The 26,213-nt window shown below is 43.2% G+C and overlaps 1 protein-coding gene and 4 non-coding genes across 10 annotated transcripts in view; 2 read left to right on the plus strand and 3 right to left on the minus strand.

The window, feature by feature from the left end:
* KIF21B (kinesin family member 21B) overlaps positions 1 to 26,213 on the minus strand; it is a 376,092-nt gene that overhangs the window by 44,056 nt on the left and 305,823 nt on the right. For all 6 annotated transcript variants that reach the window (XM_063954959.1, XM_063954957.1, XM_063954962.1 and 3 more), the window contains one exon: positions 6,240 to 6,439. In XM_063954959.1, the coding sequence (XP_063811029.1) occupies positions 6,240 to 6,439 (200 nt within the window). The remainder of the gene's footprint in view (positions 1 to 6,239; positions 6,440 to 26,213) is intronic.
* On the minus strand, positions 9,982 to 10,100 carry LOC135052700 (5S ribosomal RNA). The gene has a single exon (XR_010242237.1). It is a non-coding gene; the product is annotated as a 5S ribosomal RNA (ribosomal RNA).
* LOC135052711 (5S ribosomal RNA) lies at positions 16,402 to 16,520 on the minus strand. The gene has a single exon (XR_010242238.1). It is a non-coding gene; the product is annotated as a 5S ribosomal RNA (ribosomal RNA).
* Positions 17,769 to 17,887, plus strand: LOC135052722 (5S ribosomal RNA). The gene has a single exon (XR_010242239.1). It is a non-coding gene; the product is annotated as a 5S ribosomal RNA (ribosomal RNA).
* LOC135052733 (5S ribosomal RNA) lies at positions 24,189 to 24,307 on the plus strand. Its single transcript, XR_010242240.1, has one exon. It is a non-coding gene; the product is annotated as a 5S ribosomal RNA (ribosomal RNA).

Genomic DNA, 26,213 nt, shown 5'->3' on the forward strand with positions numbered 1-26,213 from the left:
AGTAGGAAATTTTTTAGCAGTTGGGCAAAACCATGTGCACTGCAGGGGGGGCACTATAACATTTGCAGAGAGAGTTAGATTTGGGTGGGTTATTTTGTTTCTGTGCAGGGTAAATACTGGCTGCTTTATTTTTACACTGCAATTTAGATTGCAGATTGAACTCACCACACCCAAATCTATCTCTCTCTGCACATGTTATATCTGCCTCCTCTGCAGTGCACATGGGCCCTCATTCCGAGTTGATCGGTCGCAAGGCGAATTTAGCAGAGTTACACACGCTTAGTCTACGCCTACTGGGAGTGTATCTTAGCATCTTAAAAGTGCGAACGAAGTTTACGCAATATTGCGAACAAAAAAAACTTAGCAGTTTTAGAGTAGCTCCAGACTTACTCTGCCTGTGCGATCAGTTCAGTGCTTGTCGTTCCTGGTTTGACGTCACAAACACACCCAGCGTTCGCCCAGACACTCCCCCGTTTCTCCGGCCACTCCTGCGTTTTTTCCGGAAACGGTAGCGTTTTCAGCCACACGCCCATAAAACGCCGTGTTTCCGCCCAGTAACACCCATTTCCTGTCAATCACACTACGTTCGCCGGTGCGAACAAAAAGCCGTGAGTAAAAATCCTTTCTTCATAGCAGAATTACTTAGCGCAGTCGCAGTGCGAACATTGCGCATGCGCTCTAAGCAGATTTTCACTGCGATGCGAAAAAAAAGAACGAGCGAACGACTCGGAATGAGGGCCATGGTTTTGCCCAACTGCTAAAAAATTTCCTGCTGCGATCACCTTGGAATTACCCCCAATAATAATAATAATAATAATAATAATTTTATTTATATAGCGCTCTTTCTCCAACAGGACTCAAGATGCTTTACAAATATCAAACACAATGCACATAATACAGAATATGATCAGCCACACAGACATAAAAGAGGACCTTAAGCACACAGAAAGCATAATGCATGATTGGTGTAGGCATTTTGGGTAATAACTTCCAAGGGTTGTGCATTCCACCCTCACAAGGTACCAGGTGCGGCAGCCATCTTGGGCGCACAGCGTAGGATTACCCAGGGTGGTACAGTCTACCCCTAGAAGAGATGACACAAAATGGGGGTGATTTCAGAGTCCAAAAGTTCAGAGTAAGGTCCCAACAAAACCACCAGGTCTATGTATTTTTCATCCCATCCACAAGCGTACCAGATGAGGCAGCCATGTTGGGCGCACTTCGAAGGTTATACTGTGGGAGGTGAGCTGTACAAGGGCCCAGTGCATATATGGGAAAACTAACACTTATGTAGTAGTATGATGTACCCTGTATGTAGGGGGCAATGGCAGGGTGTGCAATCAGTGGAGGTAAACATTACAGGAAAAGCACACAGTGAGGTGGAAGGAAAGAAAAACAAAAAAACAGGGAAGGCGGGGGGAATAAACAATTGCAGGTAACCAACCAGTGGCAGAAGGAAAATTGGGATAACATTATTTAGATTCAATCATAGTACGGATGGGTTTGAGAATGTGGGGGGCACACTCAGGACCAATGGAGATGTTCCTGCTGAGCCTGATCCTGGTGTTCTCACCCCACAGTTCCCTGCTCATCTTGAGGGTTAGGCCAAGGGGCAGACTTGATGTTCTCAGCCGGAGAGGTGGTAAGCCTGGTCCTGATGTTCTCATGGTAGAGGTGAGGGGAGGAAACATAATGATCCTGAGTTTTGTAGTTGTAATGCAGTCCTTCTGTTATCATGTTGGTTTGTGTGCCTTCTGTTTTCCTTCGGTTTATCACAGGTATAACACTGCTATTGATTTTAGCTGCCACTTTATAACTAGCCACTTCATATACTAGGCACTGCAGCATCCTAAAGGACTGGCGTCCTGGCCTATACTGAATAAATAAGTCTACAGACACATGTTCATCTTGATTACAACCCCCTCCCGCATACAGCAAACCTCCACCTTCAACAAAAGGTGCTAAACAAATCTAGCAAATGTAAGGTCAGTGGTAGAGGTTTGTGCTTAAGGGGTGTGATCAGCTACCAGAGGGGGTGTGGCCCTCATTACAGAGACTTGGCTACCAATTAGTGATTGATTATAACAATGCACTGTAGTGATTTACCATAGTCCTGGGAATGCAGTGTAATGTAACGTGTATAATAATTAAACACATGATGGTGATCCTGTTGATATATACCACATTAGTGCACAGTATACTGTATGTGATAGGATACCACATTACTGACTGGCCATTGTCTAAATATCAATGATAACTACATCAGGTCAAGTAATGACAAAATAAATGCCTCTGTAAAAACAAATTCAACAACCTAAGATTTTACCACTGGGTAGACATTATAGGTTAGCAAATGAATGAAGAGCAGCACCTACAATGCAACTCCAATCATTGGCAGGAACAGTGCTTAATATATTAAAACTGTGTACCCACAGACAACAAGAGAATGAGATAGAGTTGTGTCGTGACCACCAACTTTGATTGAAAGGAGGTGAAACTTTGTATAGTTTCTATAGATGTGAACTAAACACCCATGTTAATCAAGTAATTCACCCTCTAATAGAGTAACAATGTATAATTTGACGCATGTCTATAGTTTGCTAAAGACTGTAAAAAGGAGAGACTAAGTGGTATACACGGTTGAGTCACATTATTATGACAACCATCTAATAGCCAGAGTAACCGCCGGGTGCAGCACGGACAGCAACAAGATGGGCTGGGCAGGGCAGCCATCAGGGGGAAACTGGTGTCCCGGGCGCTTAGAGAGAGGGGGTCCCACCCCTGGCTCCTACCGCCAATACCTGGAGAGCTGCACCAGGCTGTGAGACAACAGCGGGCTGATGCACAAGGGGGACTTCTTAAAACAAGCCTTCCCTGTGCATCAGCTCTCTGAACCGTTCATGTAGGTCCATCTATATGTAATACCGCATAAGGGTGGAGCAGTGCTGCAGAATATTTTTTTGTTTTGTTTTTTTTGGGGGGAGGCTGTCTCTTTTCTCAGTCATGGGCCCCTACAATTTCTGATGGCAGCCCTGGGGCTAGGAGCGACTCAGTAAGGTGCTGGTAGGTTGGCACAGGTACATTTTGACATCATCAGTTCTGAGCAGTGGAGCAGTACAGAGCTGCTCCACTGTAAAGTGTCGGTCAGCCGTCACGCACCTTCATAGCCGACGATCACCTCTCACGTCAATGGCACGTGGTGCTTCGCAGTTTCCACGTCAGTTATTTACAATACACCTTCACCACAGCAGCACATGCACAGTTTACAATCTGTGCTGTTTCAGAAATATTGCCACCCTTGGCCTGAAAGCCAGTAATCATCCCATTATGCAACTCTGATAAATCACCCCTTTTACCCAGCCTATCGCACACCTTATATACCTACTAAGCCAGCGCACGGCACGTGACGTACTTCATGGGGTACGTGCTGCCAGCGTCAAATGTAGGAGGTGGTCATAATAATGTGACTGGACTGTGTATTTACTAAAGGCTGAATCAATTTTGATCAATTAAAATGGATCTAAATCAATGCTGGGCTTCCAGGACTAAGACACATATAAAAGTGTGTTTTATCCCTGGAAGACCAACATCGATTAAGATTGATTTCAATCGACCTGAAATCGATCAAAATCGACATTTAATAAATAGACGTTCTCTGGATGCCTGCAGGCTCATGCTGTAGACAGGGTTAATCCCTCACAGTTCTCTGAACACAGACTCACAGGTGCAGCACATGCATGTGATTGATTTTTGGTTTAGGTAGTTAGTGCTTGGGAGGAAGCATAAATAGCTGGTTTTGTGTTGGGGGTGGGGTGACTGATACTGAACTAGTTGCTGGTCACTAGAGAGGTGACTACAGTGTTTAGCCAGTAGCAGGGTAATGAGAGATTGGGAATATTTTTGTTGGTGTGATTGCCGGTACCACAATTTATGCTGATTTGTACAGTACCACTCTGACATTCCTGCAGCAAAGTGGATCAGTAAAACCTGTGTGAGCATCACTGGTTACTGTGCTTGCCAAACAAAGTGTTGACAATCAAAATAGTTTGACATGCAGTCTACATGCTTTGCTTGTCATTTATTTATTGCAACTATAAAGGGATTAGCGCTACTATACTCGGCTTAGCACACCAATCGCAGAAGTGAATATATACACATACTGGGCCAGCAGTAATTCTGTGAAATATGATTGTATGGCTGACATGATAGGATGACTGTTTGCGAATGTTCAGTGCTCTTTCCTCAGCAGATAAATTGTGGCAGTCCAGCTGCTGTAGAGTTCTTGATTATGCCATGCAATACAAATGCCAGCATGCCCTGCAATAGCTTCAGCTTGCTCTAACAGCAAGATCTATGGCAGGTCATTGTGGCATGTGTAGTTCTGAAGCAGCTGGACTGCAATAGGCCATATCTTTATATGATAATTTGAACCTGCTACAGGGCATGTGCAAGTAAAAACTGATCAGGAAATCATGCACATATAGCTGCCAATCCAGAGTTATATGAATCTCTAGTCATACAGTTCTGCTACATGCAAAATGACACTTTTTTTTTTTTTTTAGAAAACTCAGCTCACTTTACTACTAGCCAGCGGCGGAGGCGGGGGGCTTCTGCTGGCCGTGCTGCCAAGTCCCTGCTCCCTTGTCTCTGCCGCTGAGTCCCTATTAACTTGTCCCCGCCGCCATCCAGGTCTCGGCATCTGTACAATGTAGTTCAGAGACGCTTGTGCAAACCCTCAGCTTCTGCGGCCCATAGAAGCCGGCTAGGGCTATCCGAGAGGCACAGAGTGGCTTCCTACAGGAAGCCAGTGCTCTGTTATTTGCAGCCCGATCTGGCAGTCCCAGAGAGGGAAAAACACCTCCCAATGGGACTGTATGTAGTGTGTTTGACTGGCAAACAATAGGAAATTACTGCCAGTCACAGTGAACCCAGTCTCACTGACTGCATCTGGCTTCACTGACTCTGAGCTGAGGTGGCAGAGTTTACCTGGGGGGTGCTGCTGTCCTACAGCCCATAGGTAAAATCTGCCACTGCTATCAACTCTGCATCAGCCCTATTACGTTTAGATTTACGCATACTTGCCAACTCTTCCAGAAGCTGCAGGAGATTCTTGACTTTAGGGGAAGTCCCCCACATTGCCAGAAGCGTAGGTGACTCTCCCTTATCATGCCCACTTCCTAGTAAACAGGTATAGATAGGGAGATAATCACTGGAATTGCTGCGCGCAATGGAGGAAGTTGGGCTAAATTACCAAAAATTGCTACATTTTGCCCCACCCCTTCTGCAGATATGAAAATTTCGCAATGACGTGACTGTCCAGCCTCGCCCCCTGAAGAGCCCAACAGCATCTCACGGGCTTTCTTCCAAAGGGGAGACAAAGGGGGTAATTCACACCTGATCGCGAGGCTGCGTTTTCGTACAGCGGGCGATCAGGACTAAACTGCGCATGCGTATGCACCACAATGCGCAGGCGCGTTGTATGGGTACATAGTGAATCGCCGCTCAACGATGGGTTTGTGCGAAGGATCCATTTGCACAGGTGTTCGCAAGGAGATTGACAGGGAGAATGCGTTTGTGGGTGGCAACTGACCGTTTTTTTGGAGTGGTTGGAAAAGCGCAGGCGTGTCCAAGCGTTTGCAGGGCGGGTGTCTGACGTCAATTCCGGTCCTGAACAGGCTGAAGCGATCGCAGCGGCTGAGGAAGTCCTGGGCTGTGCAGACACTACACAAAGTCTGTTCGTACAGCTCTACTACACATGCGTTCGCACACTTGCACAGCTAAAATACACTCCCACTGTAGGCGGCGACTATCTGATCGCAGCAGTGCAAAAATCACCTGCTAGCGATCAGGTCTGAATTAGGCCCAAAGTCAGTAAGTAAGGGTTTAAGGAATAACAAAAAAGAGAAATTATATATTTTCTGTATCACGCTAATTTTTACCGAAAACAAATAAGATGAATAAAAAAGTTTACAATAATAAAGCCAATCTAAATGTAAAAGTACAACTGTAAACTTGCCAGTCACAAAAGTAAGGGTGGTTCCATATTTCTTTTTTTTTTTAAATGTTTTGTGACTTTGCTTTTATAATGAAGTCAATAAAAGCTACTGTATACATACAGTAATGTGTATCAGTTCAGCAGTGTATTATATAATACATTTATACAGAAAATTGTATTATAATATACATTTTGCATGATTCCAATGGAACAGCTTTTTATTCAGATAGCATTTTACACTTACAAGGTATTCCCGCGTATTGGCAAAGTAAAACTGTGCGACCCTCTGCCCCGCAGAGAACCAGCAGAAAATCCCCCAACGTCTTCTAGAATATCAGTCAGTGATGCCAAAGATTTGGTAATATTTTTGGAGGAGGCCTCTAGTAGTGGACTAAGGGATTCTGCAGATACAGCCTTCACTTGCCATGAAAGACGAGGTTCTCCCTTTTTTAAAAATTAATAAAATACGTAAGTGAAATACATTAGACAACACATTACTAAAATAATTAAAATTGTATAGATGGCTACTAGACTTTGGTCAAATCATTAGAATTAACAAAACAACACTTAAACATTGATTTTTTTTTTGCTGTCATTTTAGTGCACAGAGCAATGTTAATGCTTTCAGAAGATAAAAAAAAGTTTTATAATTTGGGCTTATTCTGCTTAAGGGATCTTAAATGTTTGACACTGTTGTCAGATAAACTTTCTTCTGTGTACTGCAATTACAGGAAATTACAACTCTGCTCTGATCTATTTTCTGTCATGGTATACAAGAGCAAAGCATATAATAAAATTTGCATATAAGATATGAATTTGACGGTGGAGTTCCGCTTTAATTTTAGTATGCAATTAGGGTTCACTAATACCATTTCTAAAATATGTGGTATGTGAGACATACTTATCTACTTTTTTTGTCTCCTCTCTGGTAAAAGCCCGGAGAAGCAGCAAGCCATTTTGGGGGGTGGGACCGGACTGTCACATTATTAGGTCCCACCCCTAAGACAGGGAAATACCCGTTTTTCAACAGTCTGTGGGTAGTGGGCAGGGCTAAATGATGTGATTCAAGAGAGCCACCTACCCTTCCGGGGCTGCAGGGGACTACCCTAAACATCAGGAGTCTCCTGCAGCTTTCGGGAGGGTATGCAAGTATGATGTGAGATCTAAACAGAGCATGTCAATTAAGGAAAGATGTAAAATCCAGGCCAATAACTGTCATCTGACTTTCATCAATACATTATTTTACCAATGCTCATGATGAAGATGATGATGATAATAATAATTATTATTCTAAGTAAAACGTAAAATAGGGTTTTAATTACCTACCAGTAAATCCTTCTCTCATAGTCCGTAAAGGATACTGGGGTCCACATTAGTACCATGGAGTATAGACGGGACCACTAGGAGCCATGGACACTTTAAGAAATTAATAGTGTGGGCTGGCTCCTCCCTCTATGCCCCTCCCACCAGTCTAGAAACTGTGCCCGAAGAGACGGACATACTTCAAGAGAAGGATTTAACTGAACAGTGGTGAGATTTGAATCAGCAGACACATACAAGAGGAAAGCCAAGCTAACCAAACTTTAACAGGAACAGCAATGGCTGAACCAACAACAATACCTAACCAGGTAACAGTGCAGAAAAACTAAGCACCGGGCGGGCGCCCAGTATCCTCTATGGACTACGAGAAAAGGATTTACCGGTAGGTAATTAAAATCCTATTTTCTCTTACGTCCTAGAGCAGGCCTGGCCAACCTGTGGCTCTCCAGCTGTTGTAAAACTACGAGTCCCATCATGCTTTGCCACAGATTTGCTATTAGAGAATGCTAAAACTGTGGCAAGGCATGCTGGGATGGATAGTTTCACAACATCTGGAGAGCCACAGGTTGGCCAGGCCTGTCCTAGAGGATACTGGGGTCCACATTAGTACCATGGGGATGTACCAAAGCTCCCAAACCGGGTAGGAGAGTGCTGAGGTTCCTGCAGAACTGATTGACCAAACTGGAGGCCCTCAGAGGCCAAACTATCGAACTTGTAGAACTTAGCAAACGTGTCCGAACCTGACCAAGTAGCTGCTCGGCAGAGTTGTAAAGACGAGACACCCCAGGTAGCCGCCCAGAAAGAACCCACAGACCTAGTAGAGTGGGCCTGTACCTTCGTAACCGGCAATGCTCCCGATGAATAAGCCTGCTGGATAGTAAGTCTGATCCAGCGAGCAATAGACTGCTTTGAAACAGGACACCCAATTTTCTTGGGATCATAGAGAACAAACAGTGAGTCAGATTTTCTGTGATGAGCCATCCTCTTCACCGAGATCCTCAAAGCCCTTACCACATCCGGGGATTTAGAGGTAGCAGTGGTGTCAGTAAACACTGGAACCACAATAGGTTGGTTGATATGAAAAGCAGACACCACCTTCGGAAGAAACTGCTGACGAGTTCGGAGTTCAGCACGATCTTCATGAAATATCAAGTAGGGGCTCTTGTGAGACAATGCCCCCCAGTTACGACACCCGCCTGGCCGAAGCCAGAGCCAACAGTGTAACTGTCTTCCACGTATGAAACTCAATGTCTACTGCCTGTAAGGGCTCAAACCAATCTGACTGTAGGAACTGCAACACAACGTTGAGATCCCAAGGTCCCGTAGGAGGCACAAAGGGCGGTTGGATGTGCAGAACACCATTCAAAAAAGTCTGACTCTCAGGAAGAGACGCCAATTGCTTCTGGAAGAAAATGGACAAGGCTGAAATCTGGACCTTTAAGGAGCCCAAACATAGGCCTACATCCACTCCTGCCTGCAGAAAAAGGAGAAAACGCCCCAGCTTAAATTCCGCCGCAGGAATTTTCCTGGTCTCACACAAGAGACGTACTTGTTCCAAATACGGCGGTAATGCTTTGACGTTACCTCTTTTCTGGCCTGGAGCAAGGTTGGGATCCCTTTCCGGGCTAGAATTTGACGCTCAACCTCCGTGTCGTCAAATGTAGCCGCGGTAAATCGTGATAGATGAACGGCCCCTACAGTAGAAGATCCTCACGAAGAGGTAGGGGCCACCAGGAGTAACGTCGGTAGATCCGCGTACAAGGCCCTTCTTGGCCAGTCCAGAGCAATGAGAATTGCTTGAACCTTTTCCCTTTTTATTCTTTTGAGAATCCTCGGGATTAACGGAAGAGTTGGAAACACGTACACCATCTGGTAGACCCACGGTGTCGATACAGAAACCTGGGGCGATCCGGCACCGGATAGACTAATCGGGAAAAATACTAACAATGTAGAAGAGAAAACCAAATTTGGACAATAGATTACCCTAAGAAAATAGGGGAAAAGAAGGGGCGAAAAGTTAGCCCTTCCAATATTGTATGCAATACACGTGTAGATGATAATTTTGTCCTACTTGGTGGTGCACCCAGAGCCAGAAAGTATGCGAACTTTAATACAATGGGGAGAGGAAAGAAGGCTCTTGTGTGGGCGCACTCTTGTGAAGAAAAATATATATTTTTGATAAGATAATTAGGATGAGATGTTAAAACATAACTTTTATTAGCTTTTATTACACAAAAGGTTATTACCGGAAAACTATCCTTCAAAATGCAACATAGAAAGCATCTTGGTAAAATAAAATGTTCTGGTCTCTTATTGGTAAAGAGTGTGTGAAAGGGTGGTAGACATTAGTTGGTCATACCCCCATTCCCCTTGACCAGTACAGACTTGCTGTATTAATGGAACCACAGGGTGGTCGACACAAATTTAATGGCTATGCTCTGATGGCTTGTAGAAAATAAGAGAAATGATCAGAAGTCACTCCTCTCGATATATTACAAGAAAGAAGACGACATGCACCTGTCTAAATTCAGGAATGATAACGGTAAAGGCAGGTATGGTACCTCACGTAGATGGTGCCTGTGAACGACAGGTCTGGAGGTTGTTGGATAGAAAAAAAGTGGTGATGCTGCTGTTGGTGTTACTGCCACATAAGTGAGGAAAATCCTGCTCTACAACACCAGGTATTCACAGGTGGTCTCCCTTCCTGGTACTGACCTGGCCCAACGCTGTTTAGCTTCCAAGATCAGACGAGATCGGGCGCTTGCAGCGTGGTATGGTAGTAGAGAATTTTATGTGAGCACCAATGAGAGTGCACCTAGATATGAATAATGAAAATTGAGACCGACAAAAAAGAGGTAGATAAAAGATCGTGTAAATGGGTGGATCTGCTTTTCACGTTAGACCCGATCCAAAATTCCCACTCACGTGGTGCAGTGTACCGGGAATCGTGAATGAGAGTCCACGAAAAAAGTGGTGATCTATCTAAAATAGAATTTGTGAGAGTTACTACTGGAAATCACAGACAGAGAAATTCCTGGCTGCTGGTATATTGAGATTTATCCATACAGATAGCGGTATATAAGAAAAAATGCTGCTGAAACCAGGTGAATAAGTGGTCATGCAGTTTTTAGTAAAAACTCCAGATGGAGTTTGACATTTGTTAAATTGTATGGAGAGGTGTTAAATTCACCGCAGCTGCACCAAAATATATCTGTTGAATAAATGTATCATAGGATATTTGCCTTACAGCCCAAGCTGGGATATACAATGCTATAATAGGTATAAGTTAATTCTATGCATGCATCAATTGCTGTGAGAAGGCAAAAATAGAAATAGATGGAAACCAACACATTCGTGAATGTAACAGATATATGAGTCACATGTATGAGCAGGTAACACTTTAAAGAAATAAGCTGATTTCCAATAGTGTGCTAGATGCTGAATAAATGCTGATGCAGACCTCTGATCAGTCACCCCTATGCTGTACACTCAATACAAAATAATTAAGGCAGTGCTGCTAAGAATTGCAATAGGAGTTGCTATCCGTGGTATGCAGCCACTGGATAGAGGGGCTTACGATTTCACCAGAGTTATGAAGAAGCCAAGAGAGCAAGAAAGGTAAGTATGGCTGGATGCCAAAATGCGGTAGTGTCGACGGGACCCCTGTTCCTGGATGCGGAAGACGCGTTTCGCCCTAGGGCTTGTTCACTTCCGGGTTCCGTACTGCCTAGTGTGGGGAGAGAGCTTATATGTCCGTCCCTGTTAGGGCTTAGCCAATCCGGAGATGTCGTCTGGTGGGTGTGATCTCCCCCTGTCTGTGGTTGCTAGGAGACCGCCGTGATGAAGACGTCAGATAGGAAGGCGCGTCACACATCGCGAGATCGCGGACGCCATCTTGGATGTGGGAAAAATACCCTTGCAGTTGGAATTTGTGTGGGCGGTTGCTAGGAGATTACCATTGCGGAACTAAGATGTCAGGACGCGAGGTGGGAGATGCATCACCCATCGCGAGATTGCGGACGTCATCGTGGATATGGGAGGGATGCGTTTGAGATCAATGTAAATGGTTGCTAAGAGACTCCCATAGCAGAGCTAAGACATCATACCTGGGGAACTAAAACATTTAGTGATGGTAGATCGCTATTTAAGATGTGGAAGATAATCAGCCATAAATAGATAGCACATGCCCGAATAAATAACTTGCACTGTAAGAATACTGATAGTATAGATTGTTAATGACCGACCATATGATTAAAAGAAATATGCGAAAACAAAATAAATATAGAAGAGAACTGAGAAAAGGGGGGATAGGGTTATAAAGGTAAAATGAATAAATTAATTAAATAAAATACATATAGATAACTATACATATTGGTGTAAATGTTAATAAGACTGCTGATTAAAAAGGAGGTTGGTGGAATGGGGAATAGGTTTAAAATAGGCCTGGTGGAAGTTAGTGAGGGATATGCTGAGTTTGCCTCCGGCATAGGTGAGTTGAAGATGGATGCGGGAGTAGGGGTAGAGGGATAACTATTATAGTGTCCGAGGAATAAACTATGAGTGTGTGAGGGGAACCAATAAATGTGTGTGGTGAGGAAACAACATGAAGGGGAATAGTTAGGAATGATTGTGGGTGCATTAATGTGCAGTGACCACGGGCAAAAACAAAAATGATTAAGGTATGCCAGTATGGAAAGGAGGTGAGGGGTAGGTGTACCTGATTGGTTGTTGATAGGGGAAGACCGGTGGTATGTGAGGTAGGCATTGGCTGGTGTGAAAAAATAAGACTAGGTATGAGGAGAATTAGGGTTGTGCAAAGATGTAAGATGGTGTCGGAATGTGATTAGTGTAAAAATGTGCATGTAATAGGCATGAAGTTAAAGGTATGTGTGTATGAATTCCTGTAGGGAAATTACTGGGTAAAATTGTAAGGTATATGTGATAATGGAAAGTCTGATGAAATATTATTTACAGGAAAACTCCGTAGTTAATGGTTTCATTCAGACCGAAAGGTTTCAGGCTGTTCAAGCGGAAGATCCATTCACTTTCCTTTTTGTAAAGTTCTTTGGTTATATCTCCTCCCCGTATTCCGAGATGTACTCGATCTAAACAGAAGGTCTTGAACCCTTTGATGGATCCTTTATGAACCGTGTTGAAATGTCTCGCTACTGATGTGAGCTGTTTCATTCTGTTAAGATCTCTGGAGGCATTGCGGATGTTACCAAGGTGTTCTAAGATTCTTTCTTTCCATTTACGTGTAGTCATGCCTACATACTTGAGATTACACTCGCACGTTATGCAATATATCACTGCCTGCGTATTGCAGTTAAAGAAATGTTGTAGTTTGACCGACTGGTCAAACCTGTCGATGACTGTGTTGGTTTTCAAAATTTGAGGGCATGATTTGCAATGGCCGCAGGGGAAAGAACCGGTAACAGAAGGTTTTTTGGTATTTGAGGAGATCAGATGACTGTGCACTAGATGGTCTCTCATATTTTTTGACCTGCGCCAGCTCATTTGCAGTGGGGAGTCGAAAAGGGGTGCCAAATCTGGATCCAATTGTAAAATTGGGAGATGTCTGGTTATTGCTCCCTTCAATTTCCTCCATTCAGGGCAGAAAGTACCAATAAAGCGTACAGTATCTTCCTGCTCGGTACTCTTATTTTTCTTACCAAAAATCAGACTCTCTCTTTTGGTTGCTGCTATAGCCGTATATGCCCGCTTGAGTGAGCGTCTGCTGTAGCCTCTATCCAGGAGGCGGTTAGTAAGTTCCAGGCTTTTGGTTTTGAAAGTAGAGTCTTCTGAGCAGTTGCGTCTCAGGCGTAGGTATTCCCCTTTGGGGATGTTTTCCACAGTAGGAGGAAAGTGGGAGCTTGTTTGGTGAAGGAGACTGTTAGTAGCAGTCTCCTTCCGGAATAATTCCGTTTCCAGAAATCCTGCATTGGATTTGTAGATACTGAGGTCTAAGAATGGTACTCTTGTAGGGCTGATGAAATGTGTCAGAGTAATATTGAGTTCATTAAGGTTGAGAATCTGAATGAACTCCAAGAGTAAGCTCTTATTGCCATTCCAAATCAGGAAGACATCATCGATGTATCTTAGCCATAGTATTATATGCGTGGTGTATTTTTCATTGCAGATGTTGAACACGTGGGAATGCTCCCACCACCCCAAAAAGAGATTTGCATATGTAGGTGCACATGCTGCCCCCATAGCAGTTCCCCTGATTTGTAAGAAAAACTGATCTTGAAATACGAAATAATTTTTGGAGAGGACAAAGGTAAGTAACCTTAGAAGAAAATCAGAAAAATCATTGGACCCAGTTTGGTCCAAAAAGAATTTTGTTGCAGACAAACCTTGTTGATGATTAATGCTGGAATAAAGTGCCTCAACGTCCAAGGTTGCTAGGAGGAAGTCATCCTCAAAGTGGATGTTGTGAATTTTACGCAATAAATCAGCAGTGTCTTGTAGATAGGATGGTAAGTCAAGAACAAAATCACGTAGATGTAAATCTAGAAAGCGACTCGGCTGCTCCAGCAGTCCTCCATTACCCGACATTATCGGTCTGCCAGGTGGCACCTGGATGTCTTTATGAATCTTCGGAAGAAGATAAAAAGTTGGAGTTCTCGGGTTTTGGACAGTCAAATATGCTGCTTCTTGTTTGGTAATGGTTCCCTGTGTAGCAGCCTCTTGTATTAATGAGATATAGGCTTTTTGGAACCTTTTGGTGGGATCGTTGAGAAGTTTCTGATAGCAAAGGGGGTTGAACAGTTGTCTATGTGCTTCCGTGATATACATTTCTAACGGCCATAGCACAATGTTACCACCTTTGTCCGAAGGTTTGATAATTACATCCCTCCATGTTTCCATCTCGCGTAATGCTTTCCTTTCTTGGAAATTGAGATTTCTAGTTGGATATTGATGGGAAGTTTTAATTCGGACGTAAATATCGTCAAATTCTTTCGACACCCTGTTAAGAAAAACCCTAATTTCCGGGCTGGTATTATCGGGTGGGAAAAATGAAGACTTGGGTTTACATTTAGCTCGGCAGGGAGTGCTGTCTTGAATGTTCGATTCCACTAGTAGGTCCTCCAGAATTTGGACTGTTTGGAGCTCTTCAGGGGATAAATCTGTGATGTTGTCACTATCTCGTCTTGCATGATGTTTTGCAAAGAACTTTTTTAGAAGGAGTTTTCTGCCAAATAATCTGAGATCTTTCTCCCAGCAGAATCTATTAAATGATCTCGAGGGTGAGAAAGAGAGGCCTTTGGCTAACACATCCATATGTGAGGATGAGAGGGGTCTACCTGATAGGTTTATAACCTGGAGGGAAGTTGAGAAAGGGTGAGTTATCTTAACGTCTTCCTCTGTCTGGCCGGATACCTGGCGGTCCTTGATAGGTCCCAGTCGGGGTTGCGTCTGTCGCCTCTTCTTTCCCCCCCGCCGGGTTTTCCTGGATTTTTGTCCCGGCCTTTTTGTTTCGAAACCTGGCCTAAAAAACGTGGCGAAAATTCTACTTCTCTCTGATTGAGTCTGGCGTTGTCTGAAGTCTCACTAGATGAATCTCCACTGTTTGAAGATTCAAATTCAGAGAAAGTCGAGTCGTCCCTCTGTCTTCGATTCCTATTCTGGGGTATGGGATTCCACCTGAAAATGTCCCCACGTGAGAAATCTCGTTTATCCCTGATAAATTTGTTCCGCTTCCGATCTGCTATTGTTTGTTCATATGACTTGAGTTCTTGTTGATGTTTCTCAAAAGCTGTCTGAAAAGACAAGTCTTTTTCCCAAGTTTCTAGGTTGTGACCTAATTCCTCAATTTCTTTTTCCACTTGGTCTATGAGTAGTGTGTCATGCTTGACCAGGAGATGTAATAATTCTTGGGAACACTTCAAGAGTGCTGTCTCCCACTCAGTCTTCAAGTTCTCCGTAGCCAATGGAAAAGAGGGGAATATTTTAGGTCTCAACCCCCGGGGCACGATTTTGTGTTTGATGTAATTCTGTAGTGTGGTGATGTCCCACGATAGGCGAGTCCTTTTCTGCAAGCTTTTTTGTAATCTAGAGAAAGTGGTTTTCCAGTCTGAGTTAGTGGGGGATTCTTCAAAGTTTTCTGAGAAGAAATCCCCAAAAGTCTCCGGATTTTGTCGTTTTGTTAGCTCTGCTTTTAATGAAAAAGTGGTCATAATCAAGACTGCGTACAAATATTACTGCTAAAAATGGACAGATCCGGTAAAAAGAATGTTATCACATGAAGAGATTAAAGAAAACCGTGCCAAGGATCAGAGACTGTTTCTACAACAGTAGAGAGTACTATACAGAAACCTGGGGCGATCCGGCACCGGATAGACTAATCGGGAAAAATACTAACAATGTAGAAGAGAAAACCAAATTTGGACAATAGATTACCCTAAGAAAATAGGGGAAAAGAAGGGGCGAAAAGTTAGCCCTTCCAATATTGTATGCAATACACGTGTAGATGATAATTTTGTCCTACTTGGTGGCGCACCCAGAGCCAGAAAGTATGCGAACTTTAATACAATGGGGAGAGGAAAGAAGGCTCTTGTGTGGGCGCACTCTTGTGAAGAAAAATATATATTTTTGATAAGATAATTAGGATGAGATGTTAAAACATAACTTTTATTAGCTTTTATTACACAAAAGGTTATTACCGGAAAACTATCCTTCAAAATGCAACATAGAAAGCATCTTGGTAAAATAAAATGTTCTGGTCTCTTATTGGTAAAGAGTGTGTGAAAGGGTGGTAGACATTAGTTGGTCATACCCCCATTCCCCTTGACCAGTACAGACTTGCTGTATTAATGGAACCACAGGGTGGTCGACACAAATTTAATGGCTATGCTCTGATGGCTTGTAGAAAATAAGAGAAATGATCAGAAGTCACTCCTCTCGATATATTACAAGAAAGAAGACGACATGCACCTGTCTAAATTCAGGAATGATAACGGTAAAGGCAGGTATGGTACCTCACGTAGATGGTGCCTGTGAACGACAGGTCTGGAGGTTGTTGGATAGAAAAAAAGTGGTGATGCTGCTGTTGGTGTTACTGCCACATAAGTGAGGAAAATCCTGCTCTACAACACCAGGTATTCACAGGTGGTCTCCCTTCCTGGTACTGACCTGGCCCAACGCTGTTTAGCTTCCAAGATCAGACGAGATCGGGCGCTTGCAGCGTGGTATGGTAGTAGAGAATTTTATGTGAGCACCAATGAGAGTGCACCTAGATATGAATAATGAAAATTGAGACCGACAAAAAAGAGGTAGATAAAAGATCGTGTAAATGGGTGGATCTGCTTTTCACGTTAGACCCGATCCAAAATTCCCACTCACGTGGTGCAGTGTACCGGGAATCGTGAATGAGAGTCCACGAAAAAAGTGGTGATCTATCTAAAATAGAATTTGTGAGAGTTACTACTGGAAATCACAGACAGAGAAATTCCTGGCTGCTGGTATATTGAGATTTATCCATACAGATAGCGGTATATAAGAAAAAATGCTGCTGAAACCAGGTGAATAAGTGGTCATGCAGTTTTTAGTAAAAACTCCAGATGGAGTTTGACATTTGTTAAATTGTATGGAGAGGTGTTAAATTCACCGCAGCTGCACCAAAATATATCTGTTGAATAAATGTATCATAGGATATTTGCCTTACAGCCCAAGCTGGGATATACAATGCTATAATAGGTATAAGTTAATTCTATGCATGCATCAATTGCTGTGAGAAGGCAAAAATAGAAATAGATGGAAACCAACACATTCGTGAATGTAACAGATATATGAGTCACATGTATGAGCAGGTAACACTTTAAAGAAATTTCTTTAAAGTGTTACCTGCTCATACATGTGACTCATATATCTGTTACATTCACGAATGTGTTGGTTTCCATCTATTTCTATTTTTGCCTTCTCACAGCAATTGATGCATGCATAGAATTAACTTATACCTATTATAGCATTGTATATCCCAGCTTGGGCTGTAAGGCAAATATCCTATGATACATTTATTCAACAGATATATTTTGGTGCAGCTGCGGTGAATTTAACACCTCTCCATACAATTTAACAAATGTCAAACTCCATCTGGAGTTTTTACTAAAAACTGCATGACCACTTATTCACCTGGTTTCAGCAGCATTTTTTCTTATATACCGCTATCTGTATGGATAAATCTCAATATACCAGCAGCCAGGAATTTCTCTGTCTGTGATTTCCAGTAGTAACTCTCACAAATTCTATTTTAGATAGATCACCACTTTTTTCGTGGACTCTCATTCACGATTCCCGGTACACTGCACCACGTGAGTGGGAATTTTGGATCGGGTCTAACGTGAAAAGCAGATCCACCCATTTACACGATCTTTTATCTACCTCTTTTTTGTCGGTCTCAATTTTCATTATTCATATCTAGGTGCACTCTCATTGGTGCTCACATAAAATTCTCTACTACCATACCACGCTGCAAGCGCCCGATCTCGTCTGATCTTGGAAGCTAAACAGCGTTGGGCCAGGTCAGTACCAGGAAGGGAGACCACCTGTGAATACCTGGTGTTGTAGAGCAGGATTTTCCTCACTTATGTGGCAGTAACACCAACAGCAGCATCACCACTTTTTTTCTATCCAACAACCTCCAGACCTGTCGTTCACAGGCACCATCTACGTGAGGTACCATACCTGCCTTTACCGTTATCATTCCTGAATTTAGACAGGTGCATGTCGTCTTCTTTCTTGTAATATATCGAGAGGAGTGACTTCTGATCATTTCTCTTATTTTCTACAAGCCATCAGAGCATAGCCATTAAATTTGTGTCGACCACCCTGTGGTTCCATTAATACAGCAAGTCTGTACTGGTCAAGGGGAATGGGGGTATGACCAACTAATGTCTACCACCCTTTCACACACTCTTTACCAATAAGAGACCAGAACATTTTATTTTACCAAGATGCTTTCTATGTTGCATTTTGAAGGATAGTTTTCCGGTAATAACCTTTTGTGTAATAAAAGCTAATAAAAGTTATGTTTTAACATCTCATCCTAATTATCTTATCAAAAATATATATTTTTCTTCACAAGAGTGCGCCCACACAAGAGCCTTCTTTCCTCTCCCCATTGTATTAAAGTTCGCATACTTTCTGGCTCTGGGTGCACCACCAAGTAGGACAAAATTATCATCTACACGTGTATTGCATACAATATTGGAAGGGCTAACTTTTCGCCCCTTCTTTTCCCCTATTTTCTTAGGGTAATCTATTGTCCAAATTTGGTTTTCTCTTCTACATTGTTAGTATTTTTCCCGATTAGTCTATCCGGTGCCGGATCGCCCCAGGTTTCTGTATAGTACTCTCTACTGTTGTAGAAACAGTCTCTGATCCTTGGCACGGTTTTCTTTAATCTCTTCATGTGATAACATTCTTTTTACCGGATCTGTCCATTTTTAGCAGTAATATTTGTACGCAGTCTTGATTATGACCACTTTTTCATTAAAAGCAGAGCTAACAAAACGACAAAATCCGGAGACTTTTGGGGATTTCTTCTCAGAAAACTTTGAAGAATCCCCCACTAACTCAGACTGGAAAACCACTTTCTCTAGATTACAAAAAAGCTTGCAGAAAAGGACTCGCCTATCGTGGGACATCACCACACTACAGAATTACATCAAACACAAAATCGTGCCCCGGGGGTTGAGACCTAAAATATTCCCCTCTTTTCCATTGGCTACGGAGAACTTGAAGACTGAGTGGGAGACAGCACTCTTGAAGTGTTCCCAAGAATTATTACATCTCCTGGTCAAGCATGACACACTACTCATAGACCAAGTGGAAAAAGAAATTGAGGAATTAGGTCACAACCTAGAAACTTGGGAAAAAGACTTGTCTTTTCAGACAGCTTTTGAGAAACATCAACAAGAACTCAAGTCATATGAACAAACAATAGCAGATCGGAAGCGGAACAAATTTATCAGGGATAAACGAGATTTCTCACGTGGGGACATTTTCAGGTGGAATCCCATACCCCAGAATAGGAATCGAAGACAGAGGGACGACTCGACTTTCTCTGAATTTGAATCTTCAAACAGTGGAGATTCATCTAGTGAGACTTCAGACAACGCCAGACTCAATCAGAGAGAAGTAGAATTTTCGCCACGTTTTTTAGGCCAGGTTTCGAAACAAAAAGGCCGGGACAAAAATCCAGGAAAACCCGGCGGGGGGGAAAGAAGAGGCGACAGACGCAACCCCGACTGGGACCTATCAAGGACCGCCAGGTATCCGGCCAGACAGAGGAAGACGTTAAGATAACTCACCCTTTCTCAACTTCCCTCCAGGTTATAAACCTATCAGGTAGACCCCTCTCATCCTCACATATGGATGTGTTAGCCAAAGGCCTCTCTTTCTCACCCTCGAGATCATTTAATAGATTCTGCTGGGAGAAAGATCTCAGATTATTTGGCAGAAAACTCCTTCTAAAAAAGTTCTTTGCAAAACATCATGCAAGACGAGATAGTGACAACATCACAGATTTATCCCCTGAAGAGCTCCAAACAGTCCAAATTCTGGAGGACCTACTAGTGGAATCGAACATTCAAGACAGCACTCCCTGCCGAGCTAAATGTAAACCCAAGTCTTCATTTTTCCCACCCGATAATACCAGCCCGGAAATTAGGGTTTTTCTTAACAGGGTGTCGAAAGAATTTGACGATATTTACGTCCGAATTAAAACTTCCCATCAATATCCAACTAGAAATCTCAATTTCCAAGAAAGGAAAGCATTACGCGAGATGGAAACATGGAGGGATGTAATTATCAAACCTTCGGACAAAGGTGGTAACATTGTGCTATGGCCGTTAGAAATGTATATCACGGAAGCACATAGACAACTGTTCAACCCCCTTTGCTATCAGAAACTTCTCAACGATCCCACCAAAAGGTTCCAAAAAGCCTATATCTCATTAATACAAGAGGCTGCTACACAGGGAACCATTACCAAACAAGAAGCAGCATATTTGACTGTCCAAAACCCGAGAACTCCAACTTTTTATCTTCTTCCGAAGATTCATAAAGACATCCAGGTGCCACCTGGCAGACCGATAATGTCGGGTAATGGAGGACTGCTGGAGCAGCCGAGTCGCTTTCTAGATTTACATCTACGTGATTTTGTTCTTGACTTACCATCCTATCTACAAGACACTGCTGATTTATTGCGTAAAATTCACAACATCCACTTTGAGGATGACTTCCTCCTAGCAACCTTGGACGTTGAGGCACTTTATTCCAGCATTAATCATCAACAAGGTTTGTCTGCAACAAAATTCTTTTTGGACCAAACTGGGTCCAATGATTTTTCTGATTTTCTTCTAAGGTTACTTACCTTTGTCCTCTCCAAAAATTATTTCGTATTTCAAGATCAGTTTTTCTTACAAATCAGGGGAACTGCTATGGGGGCAGCATGTGCACCTACATATGCAAATCTCTTTTTGGGGTGGTGGGAGCATTCCCACGTGTTCAACATCTGCAATGAAAAATACACCACGCATATAATACTATGGCTAAGATACATCGATGATGTCTTCCTGATTTGGAATGGCAATAAGAGCTTACTCTTGGAGTTCATTCAGATTCTCAACCTTAATGAACTCAATATTACTCTGACACATTTCATCAGCCCTACAAGAGTACCATTCTTAGACCTCAGTATCTACAAATCCAATGCAGGATTTCTGGAAACGGAATTATTCCGGAAGGAGACTGCTACTAACAGTCTCCTTCACCAAACAAGCTCCCACTTTCCTCCTACTGTGGAAAACATCCCCAAAGGGGAATACCTACGCCTGAGACGCAACTGCTCAGAAGACTCTACTTTCAAAACCAAAAGCCTGGAACTAACTAACCGCCTCCTGGATAGAGGCTACAGCAGACGCTCACTCAAGCGGGCATATACGGCTATAGCAGCAACCAAAAGAGAGAGTCTGATTTTTGGTAAGAAAAATAAGAGTACCGAGCAGGAAGATACTGTACGCTTTATTGGTACTTTCTGCCCTGAATGGAGGAAATTGAAGGGAGCAATAACCAGACATCTCCCAATTTTACAATTGGATCCAGATTTGGCACCCCTTTTCGACTCCCCACTGCAAATGAGCTGGCGCAGGTCAAAAAATATGAGAGACCATCTAGTGCACAGTCATCTGATCTCCTCAAATACCAAAAAACCTTCTGTTACCGGTTCTTTCCCCTGCGGCCATTGCAAATCATGCCCTCAAATTTTGAAAACCAACACAGTCATCGACAGGTTTGACCAGTCGGTCAAACTACAACATTTCTTTAACTGCAATACGCAGGCAGTGATATATTGCATAACGTGCGAGTGTAATCTCAAGTATGTAGGCATGACTACACGTAAATGGAAAGAAAGAATCTTAGAACACCTTGGTAACATCCGCAATGCCTCCAGAGATCTTAACAGAATGAAACAGCTCACATCAGTAGCGAGACATTTCAACACGGTTCATAAAGGATCCATCAAAGGGTTCAAGACCTTCTGTTTAGATCGAGTACATCTCGGAATACGGGGAGGAGATATAACCAAAGAACTTTACAAAAAGGAAAGTGAATGGATCTTCCGCTTGAACAGCCTGAAACCTTTCGGTCTGAATGAAACCATTAACTACGGAGTTTTCCTGTAAATAATATTTCATCAGACTTTCCATTATCACATATACCTTACAATTTTACCCAGTAATTTCCCTACAGGAATTCATACACACATACCTTTAACTTCATGCCTATTACATGCACATTTTTACACTAATCACATTCCGACACCATCTTACATCTTTGCACAACCCTAATTCTCCTCACACCTAGTCTTATTTTTTCACACCAGCCAATGCCTACCTCACATACCACCGGTCTTCCCCTATCAACAACCAATCAGGTACACCTACCCCTCACCTCCTTTCCATACTGGCATACCTTAATCATTTTTGTTTTTGCCCGTGGTCACTGCACATTAATGCACCCACAATCATTCCTAACTATTCCCCTTCATGTTGTTTCCTCACCACACACATTTATTGGTTCCCCTCACACACTCATAGTTTATTCCTCGGACACTATAATAGTTATCCCTCTACCCCTACTCCCGCATCCATCTTCAACTCACCTATGCCGGAGGCAAACTCAGCATATCCCTCACTAACTTCCACCAGGCCTATTTTAAACCTATTCCCCATTCCACCAACCTCCTTTTTAATCAGCAGTCTTATTAACATTTACACCAATATGTATAGTTATCTATATGTATTTTATTTAATTAATTTATTCATTTTACCTTTATAACCCTATCCCCCCTTTTCTCAGTTCTCTTCTATATTTATTTTGTTTTCGCATATTTCTTTTAATCATATGGTCGGTCATTAACAATCTATACTATCAGTATTCTTACAGTGCAAGTTATTTATTCGGGCATGTGCTATCTATTTATGGCTGATTATCTTCCACATCTTAAATAGCGATCTACCATCACTAAATGTTTTAGTTCCCCAGGTATGATGTCTTAGCTCTGCTATGGGAGTCTCTTAGCAACCATTTACATTGATCTCAAACGCATCCCTCCCATATCCACGATGACGTCCGCAATCTCGCGATGGGTGATGCATCTCCCACCTCGCGTCCTGACATCTTAGTTCCGCAATGGTAATCTCCTAGCAACCGCCCACACAAATTCCAACTGCAAGGGTATTTTTCCCACATCCAAGATGGCGTCCGCGATCTCGCGATGTGTGACGCGCCTTCCTATCTGACGTCTTCATCACGGCGGTCTCCTAGCAACCACAGACAGGGGGAGATCACACCCACCAGACGACATCTCCGGATTGGCTAAGCCCTAACAGGGACGGACATATAAGCTCTCTCCCCACACTAGGCAGTACGGAACCCGGAAGTGAACAAGCCCTAGGGCGAAACGCGTCTTCCGCATCCAGGAACAGGGGTCCCGTCGACACTACCGCATTTTGGCATCCAGCCATACTTACCTTTCTTGCTCTCTTGGCTTCTTCATAACTCTGGTGAAATCGTAAGCCCCTCTATCCAGTGGCTGCATACCACGGATAGCAACTCCTATTGCAATTCTTAGCAGCACTGCCTTAATTATTTTGTATTGAGTGTACAGCATAGGGGTGACTGATCAGAGGTCTGCATCAGCATTTATTCAGCATCTAGCACACTATTGGAAATCAGCTTATTTCTTTAAAGTGTTACCTGCTCATACATGTGACTCATATATCTGTTACATTCACGAATGTGTTGGTTTCCATCTATTTCTATTTTTGCCTTCTCACAGCAATTGATGCATGCATAGAATTAACTTATACCTATTATAGCATTGTATATCCCAGCTTGGGCTGTAAGGCAAATATCCTATGATACATTTATTCAACAGATATATTTTGGTGCAGCTGCGGTGAATTTAACACCTCTCCATACAATTTAACAAATGTCAAACTCCATCTGGAGTTTTTACTAAAAACTGCATGACCACTTATTCACCTGGTTTCAGCAGCATTTTTTCTTATATACCGCTATCTGTATGGATAAATCTCAATATACCAGCAGCCAGGAATTTCTCTGTCTGTGATTTCCAGTAGTAACTCTCACAAATTCTATTTTAGATAGATCACCACTTTTTTCGTGGACTCTCATTCACGATTCCCGGTACACTGCACCACGTGAGTGGGAATTTTGGATCGGGTCTAACGTGAAAAGCAGATCCACCCATTTACACGATCTTTTATCTACCTCTTTTTTGTCGGTCTCAATTTTCATTATTCATATCTAGGTGCACTCTCATTGGTGCTCACATAAAATTCTCTACTACCATACCACGCTGCAAGCGCCCGATCTCGTCTGATCTTGGAAGCTAAACAGCGTTGGGCCAGGTCAGTACCAGGAAGGGAGACCACCTGTGAATACCTGGTGTTGTAGAGCAGGATTTTCCTCACTTATGTGGCAGTAACACCAACAGCAGCATCACCACTTTTTTTCTATCCAACAACCTCCAGACCTGTCGTTCACAGGCACCATCTACGTGAGGTACCATACCTGCCTTTACCGTTATCATTCCTGAATTTAGACAGGTGCATGTCGTCTTCTTTCTTGTAATATATCGAGAGGAGTGACTTCTGATCATTTCTCTTATTTTCTACAAGCCATCAGAGCATAGCCATTAAATTTGTGTCGACCACCCTGTGGTTCCATTAATACAGCAAGTCTGTACTGGTCAAGGGGAATGGGGGTATGACCAACTAATGTCTACCACCCTTTCACACACTCTTTACCAATAAGAGACCAGAACATTTTATTTTACCAAGATGCTTTCTATGTTGCATTTTGAAGGATAGTTTTCCGGTAATAACCTTTTGTGTAATAAAAGCTAATAAAAGTTATGTTTTAACATCTCATCCTAATTATCTTATCAAAAATATATATTTTTCTTCACAAGAGTGCGCCCACACAAGAGCCTTCTTTCCTCTCCCCATTGTATTAAAGACCCACGGTGTCACCAGAGCATCCACCGCCACTGCTTGTGGGTCTCTTGACCTGGAACAATACCGCTTGAACTTCTTGTTGAGCCGAGAGGCCATCATGTCAATTTGAGGAATTCCCCACCGACGTGTCAAGCACTCGAACACCTGCGGGAAAAGGCCCCACTCTCCTGGATGGAGGTCGTGCCTGCTAAGAAAGTCTGCTTCCCAGTTGTTTACTCCCGAAATGAAGATTGCCGACAACGCTACCGCGCTCCTTTCCACCCAGAGGAGGATTCTTGTGACCACTCTGCTCTTCGTTCCGCCCAGACGGTTCATGTAAGACGCCGCCATCACATTGTCCGACTGGACCGGAATGACCTAATCCTGAAGAAGACGCCAGCAGAAGGGCGTTGTATATCGCCCTTAGTTCCAGAATGTTGATTGGAAGGATGGCTTCCTGACTTGACCATTTTCCTTGGAACTGTTCCCCTTGGGTGACTGCTCCCCAACCTCTGTGGCTTGCATCTGTGGCTAGCAGAATCCAATTTTAAATCCCGAACCTCCAGCCTTCGGTCAGGTGAGATGACTGAAGCCACCACAGAAGTGAGATTCTGGCTTTCGGTGACAGACGTATCTTCTGGTGCATGTGAACATGCGATCGGGACCACTTGTCCAATAGATCTAGCTGGAAGGGCCTTACGTGAAACCTTCCTTACTAAACCTTCCTTACTGTAGAGCCTCGTAAGAGGCCACCATCTTTTCTAGGAGGTGAATGCAAAGATGTACAGATACCTGGGATGGTTTCAGAACGTCCTGAACCATGGACTGGATCACCAATGCCTTTTCCATCGAAAGGAACACCTTTTGTGCCTCTGAATCATCCCCAAAAACAGAAGCCTCTGTGTTGGTTCCAGGTGAGACCTTGGCAGGTTCAGAATCCACCCGTGATCCTGGAGCAATCTGGTCGACAGTGCAATGCTGTGTAACAGCTTCTCTCTGGATGGTGCCTTGATTAGCAGGTCATCCAGGTATGGTATTATGTTCACTCCCTGCATGCGGAGGAGAAACATCATCTCTGCCATTACATTGGTAAACACCCTCAGCGCAGTGGAGAGACCGAACAGCAGTGCCTGGAACTGGTAGTGACAGTCCTGTAATGCAAACCTTAGATAAGCCTGATGAGGCGGCCAGAGTGGAACATGAAGGTACGCATCCTTGATGTCCAGAGACACCAGGAACTCCCCTTCCTCCAGACCTGAGATCATCGCTCTCAGAGACTCCATCTTGAATTTGAACACCTGTAAGTACTGGTTCAGACACTTGAAGTTTAATATGGGCCTTACCGAACCGTCCGGTTTCGGTACCAC

Source organism: Pseudophryne corroboree, chromosome 2, assembly GCF_028390025.1.
Source record: "Pseudophryne corroboree isolate aPseCor3 chromosome 2, aPseCor3.hap2, whole genome shotgun sequence".
In the NCBI taxonomy this organism is placed as follows: Eukaryota; Metazoa; Chordata; class Amphibia; order Anura; family Myobatrachidae; genus Pseudophryne; species Pseudophryne corroboree.